This window comes from Bison bison, unplaced genomic scaffold (genome assembly GCF_000754665.1).
Source record: "Bison bison bison isolate TAMUID 2011002044 unplaced genomic scaffold, Bison_UMD1.0 scf7180017864499, whole genome shotgun sequence".
Classification (NCBI taxonomy): Eukaryota; Metazoa; Chordata; class Mammalia; order Artiodactyla; family Bovidae; genus Bison; species Bison bison.
The window spans coordinates 8,994,827-9,000,170 of record NW_011495058.1 but is presented as its reverse complement, the minus strand read 5'-3'; the positions used below and the strand labels follow the sequence as shown (position 1 = coordinate 9,000,170).

Genomic DNA, 5,344 nt, shown 5'->3' with positions numbered 1-5,344 from the left:
CAGGAGACCCTGGTTCCATCCCTGGGTAGGGGAGATCCCTTGGAAGAGGGAATGGCTACCCACTCCAGAATTCTTCCCTGGAGAATTCAATGCACAGAGGAAGGAGCCTGTAGAGCTACAGTCTGTGGGGTTGCAGAGTCACACAGGACTGAACTATGAACACACACTACCACATGAGCACGCAAAGGGCCAAACAGAAATACTGATGGTATCCATTCATTCATTAACTTTTGTTTCAACACCTACTACAGTTTGAAACAGTGCTAGTGCTGAGTTCTTATATAAAGACAAGTCTCCATCTTCACCAGTCTTTTCTGGCATTTCAGAAGGAACAGGAGTCAGAGAAGGATGCTGTGAATCAATGAGAAATACATTTCGTTTTATAAACGCTCTCTATATTTACTGATCTCAAAAGGGCTGCAATATCTTAACTTCTTTAATGTCCTTTGTTCCACGCTCTTAACAATTGAAACAGTCGGGCAGTCCAAACCTTTAATTGCACTGAAAGGGATTCTAAAATAACGGAGTGCCTCAAAAGAACTACCTCGAAGGGTTTTGCCAATGCACGCGTCTTCAAAACCCAGACCCCAGCAGACACCACGGTAGAAGTGCAGTGTTTCACTGAACGCTGGCGCTGCCTTCCGCAGTCAAGGTCAGAGTGATTCCACGTGGGAGGAACCGGCCTCTCCCACAAGTGCACGGTGACATTTCCAGCTTAGTAATGGGTACTTCCAAATATCAGGGAACAAAAGCCTCAGGGGGAAACCAGGACCTTCCTGGGACCCGCGACCACCCTGTGAACCCGTCACGACGTTCAGACACCGTGCACATCTACGCGCACGCGCAGCAGTGCCGCGAGCCCGGGGGCCTGTCTTCGTCCCGCCCCTCGGACCGGAAGGAGTTGCCGGCCCTTCCGGCGTCCGGCGGCCCTGTGGTTGCCTCAGTGATGTCGTGGGTTCAAGCTGCTTCTTTGGTCCAAGGTCCTGAAGAGGAGAGGGACGTGTTTGACGAGGAAGCTGATGAGTCGCTCCTGGTGCAGCGGGAATGGCGGAGCCACATGCAGAGACGAGTCAAAGTAAATCTGCGTGGAGGGGGCGGGGGTCCATTGCTGTACCGGATTGTTAGCACTGGAGCTGGGAGTTGTGATAAGGTGGGGTCCCTGGATGAAGGCTGGAGTGGTCGCGGCCTGGCCTGGCGCTGCCCTCCCTCTCCCTTACCATTCAGTCTGACCCATGTTCTGCTACGGTTTCCCAGTGGGTTACTTGAAACCGTGAGACACCACAGGATGCTTTCCTCGAGCGCCCGTGGAGTGTGTTGGATGGACACCGGGGACGGAACAAAATAACCTTTGTCAGAGACTTTGAAGAGATTTCAGTTTGATGGGCATCAGAAGGAAAGGGGCGGACGAGAAACATTTACACTGTTCTAATTATGTCTGTCCAAGGACATGTAGGCAGTTGACATGGGTTGCTTGAATGAGTGGGGAGCCTAAAGTTAGGAGTAGTGTTAATCAGGACAGATGGAAAAAATGAACTTAAGAATGTTGTCAGAGGGCAATAAGAGAAAGCTAATAAGGAATGGAGTCACAGAGTCAGACAAGGCTGAGCGACTGAATAAAATAAGGTATGGTGGTGGCTACGTAAGGGAGTATTAATGTGTTTTTTTAATTTGTTGGGTGTGAATTATCCATCTCTAATTTGTCTTACTATTCATTGAGTCTCAGCTTAATACCACACACCCAGTCTCCAGGTGGAGCTTTCGGAGCTTAGTTCAGGGTGAGGACCAAATGGTGAGATCTGTGCCTGCTAGTGTCCTTGCCAACCATTAAATTGCCATAAATCTGCCCTTGTTTAATGTCTCAGTAAAATAACATTTGCTTAGCACAACAACAATGTTGTCAACTTCAGAAATGCCTTACGTGAAGCTGAGGCTAAACCAGTAAATATTGAGCACCTTTTGAGTGTTGTGGCAAGACAAAATCCTTGCGCACAGAGGATTTTCAGTTTACTTAAATTAAGGTAAATTTCTAAATCAAGCAAAATTTCTAAAACCAGACCTCTCATCTTCCTTTTACTATACCAATTTCCTCTTTTCCCTACTCCAGTTCCAAGACCTTGGTAACCCTGCCCTGCCTTACCCACCCACACCAAACCAGTTTCTAAAGGACCAGACACCTAATTCTCCATGTTTCCTTTCTGTGGAGCTATTGCTACCACGGATTTTTTTTTTTTTAATATGTAGATTCAGTATTTTAAAATGTGTCCAATAAATCTAGACTACAAAAATGGGATAAACCAACAATAAACTTTTATGAGAAGCATAGTCTACTTTGGTTGTGTGATTATGCCATATGTTTAATATGCCATCATGGTTCTCCATGATGTTAAATAACACAATAGAGGCCTGTTTCATCACTTTCTAAATTGGTTCTGTGACTTTCTAGAAAAACCTACACTGGTTTACTTGGTGTTAAGTTACAGCTGTAATTCTTCATTTCTTATTTTTAGGAAGGCTACAGAGATGGAATAGATGCTGGCAAAGCAGTTACTCTTCAACAAGGCTTCAATCAAGGTTATAAGGAAGGTGCAGAAGTCATCATAAACTATGGACAACTTAGAGGAACATTGAGGTAATTTTTAAAACTTAAATGCTGAATTATTTTAACCTTTGTACTAGTGGAGGGTTTTGATGAAAGTAATATGTAAAAATAAAGTGTAAGCTGAAGTGTTTCCCCTCGTGTTAAATCCACAAAAGGGTACTGCAGAGCATAGACTAAAATTGCCTTCAAAAAGTCAGCAGTTATCCACTTCAATATGTAAGCCAGATGTTGTCTTTTATTGCAAAGAAATGATACAAAGGTGTCTTCTTTTTTGCTACCTGAACTACCACCAATCTGTATCTCAAAGTAATTGAAAAAATCTTCAGGTTTGGGGTAACGTTTTTATTCTTGCACATGTGACAGAACACAATAAAACAGATGTCTAGACTAGAAGTACCTGATGAAGAGTATAGCCAGTAACAGAAAAATTATTCCATTTACTTTATTCCTGAACTTTGAACACCTGTCAGGATTTCATAGGAATAATGGCATGTATTAGAACCAAGTGGTCCAAAGGCACATGGAGCTAGGAGCACGACAGGCTTGTCCTCTTTGATGCTTTGTACCTTTTAAACAGTCCTCTCTAGAGAAAAACATAAATGCTTCAAAGAATCACTGATTTTTACAAGGTATAAAATAAAAGTTATCAAAACAGGACAGAGACTTCCCTGGCAGTCTAGTAGTTAAGACTCTGCACTTCCAATGCAGGGTATGCAAGTTTGATCTCTTGTCAGGAGATGAAGATCCCACATGCCATAAGGTGGCACAGCCAAGAAAAAAATAAAAATTAAAAATAAAATTAGAAAAAAGTTATCAATACAAAAGTTCATTACATTTGAGGTTTTATAAAATTCAGCTGTCAGGAATCAGCATTTATAGTATACTATAGTAAGAAAATGATCATGTGTTCATCTTCACATCAAGTTAAATTAATTTTTTATAAGCTTAGAAAGCTTATTGCAGGGTATCTGCTGGCAATGCAGTGGATTTGGACCTCATGTTTTCATTTTCACGGTCTGCGTTCAGTCCCTGGTCTGGAACTAAGATCCCACAAGCTGTGTGACTTGGCCAAAAAAAAAAACAAACAGTTCTTGCTAACATTACTGCTTTTCACAACAACCATTATTTCGTGACATGAATAATATGAATGTAGGAAAGTAAAAGTACTTTCTATACTAAAAAAAAAAGTAAAGAAAAATAATTATTAGGACTGGAAGAATTCTAACCTTCTTCAATAAAATTGTTAGTAAAGTATCTACTCTAACAAAGTTGGAAAAGTGAGTTGTCTCAAAACTTTTTTTCCCCTCACCTTCAGTTTTGATGTCAAGCAGCTATACGGTTATAACAGTGATTTTTAACCTTGGTTACACCTTGTTATCAGCTGGGAAGCTTTTAAAAAATAACACCCCCAGAGATTCTGATTTAATTGGTCTCGGGTGTGACCTGGACCTTGATAAAGTTTAAAAGTTTTGCAGGTAATTCTGATGTGCATCCAAGATTAAGAATCACTAGTTTAGAAGCTGGCTGCTGCCTTTAAAAGAAAAACTAATTTTTCAGGTTTTTTCTTTCTCTTGAGTTGTATCCATCTTCAACAGAAGCTATAACGGGAAAATAAAATGAGGAAAAATAGATGAGGACCTGTGAAGGAGGGGTTATGAATTATAAACAGTTTATATGATTAACTCCAGTTGTTTAATTTCTGTTGAAAGATAATGTCCTTATATTTATAATCTTATTTTACCATCATTACTTTCCTGATTTTGACTCACATTGCTATTATTATTAATTTTTGCATGATTTTATCTAGAAGAGAAACGTAAGCCTTAGCTTCAAAAATTCTAAAAGCCTTTGATTGTTTAATTTTTTCCTCTTTAACTCTTATTTATATTTTCGTTCAGTGCTTTGCTCTCCTGGTGTCACCTTCATGATAATAGTTCGGCTTTGATCAGTAAAATAAATAATCTTCTGGATGCAGTTGGCCAGTGTGAAGAGTATGTGCTCAGACATCTGAAATCAATCACTTCACAGCCACATGTTGTAGATTTATTGGACTCCCTTCAGGATATGGACCTTTGTCATGTAGCTCCAGCTGAGGAAAAGATTGATGAAGTTAAAGATGAAAGATTCTGTGAAAATAATGCTGAGTTTAACAAAAACTGTAGTAAGAATCTTAGTCAGGTAGATTGTTCATCTTTAGAATGTTGTAGAGCCCAGGAGCATGCATGCCCTGAAAACCCAAGCCTCACTTGGATTTTAGAACAGACAGCCAGTTTGGTAAAACAGCTGGGAGTATCAGTAGACATATTACAACACCTCAAACAACTGTAAAAATTACCTTCCCTTTAATAATGGAGGCAATGTTCAGAACATTCTTAGAACATTTTGTTTCTGAACAAGCTAACCAAAATTTGCACTGGTTTCTACACTTCACTTGTAAGGGTATCCCTTCATGTAATGTTGAAACATCTTCAAAATTAATATATTAAAGGTAATATAATCCTTCTTTTTTTGTCAATGGTAATTTTTATATGGTTTAAGATATGCTCAAAAATTCCAGTTGTCTTCATTTTCAAATTTCTGGGGACTCATTACTATCAGAAATTAACAAGAATCAGACTACAGTTGACCCTTGAACAACACAGGTTTTAAAGGTACCCATCCACCATGCAGTAAAAAAATCTGCATACTACTTATAGCTGGCCCTCCATATCTGCAGTTATGAGTTTCAGATTCAACCAGCCTCAG

General features: G+C 40.0%; 1 protein-coding gene across 1 annotated transcript; it reads left to right on the top strand.

Annotated features, from left to right (window-relative positions):
• Positions 1–889: 889 nt before the first annotated feature.
• YAE1D1 (Yae1 domain containing 1) lies at positions 890–5,102 on the top strand. The gene is made up of 3 exons (XM_010829101.1): positions 890–1,075; positions 2,508–2,629; positions 4,498–5,102. The coding sequence occupies exons 1-3, from the start codon at positions 947–949 to the stop codon at positions 4,925–4,927; spliced, it is 681 nt and encodes a 226-aa protein (XP_010827403.1). The 5' UTR covers positions 890–946; the 3' UTR covers positions 4,928–5,102.
• The last annotated feature ends 242 nt before the right edge of the window (positions 5,103–5,344 follow it).

Excerpts from the sequence above, each read along its gene's own strand:
- YAE1D1 (XM_010829101.1), top strand. The coding sequence starts at position 947 with ATGTCGTGGGTTCAAGCTGCTTCTTTGGTCCAAGGTCCTGAAGAGGAG. Across the intron at positions 1,076-2,507 it reads ACATGCAGAGACGAGTCAAA|GAAGGCTACAGAGATGGAAT; the intron begins GTAAATCTGCGT and ends TCTTATTTTTAG. Across the intron at positions 2,630-4,497 it reads CAACTTAGAGGAACATTGAG|TGCTTTGCTCTCCTGGTGTC; the intron begins GTAATTTTTAAA and ends ATTTTCGTTCAG.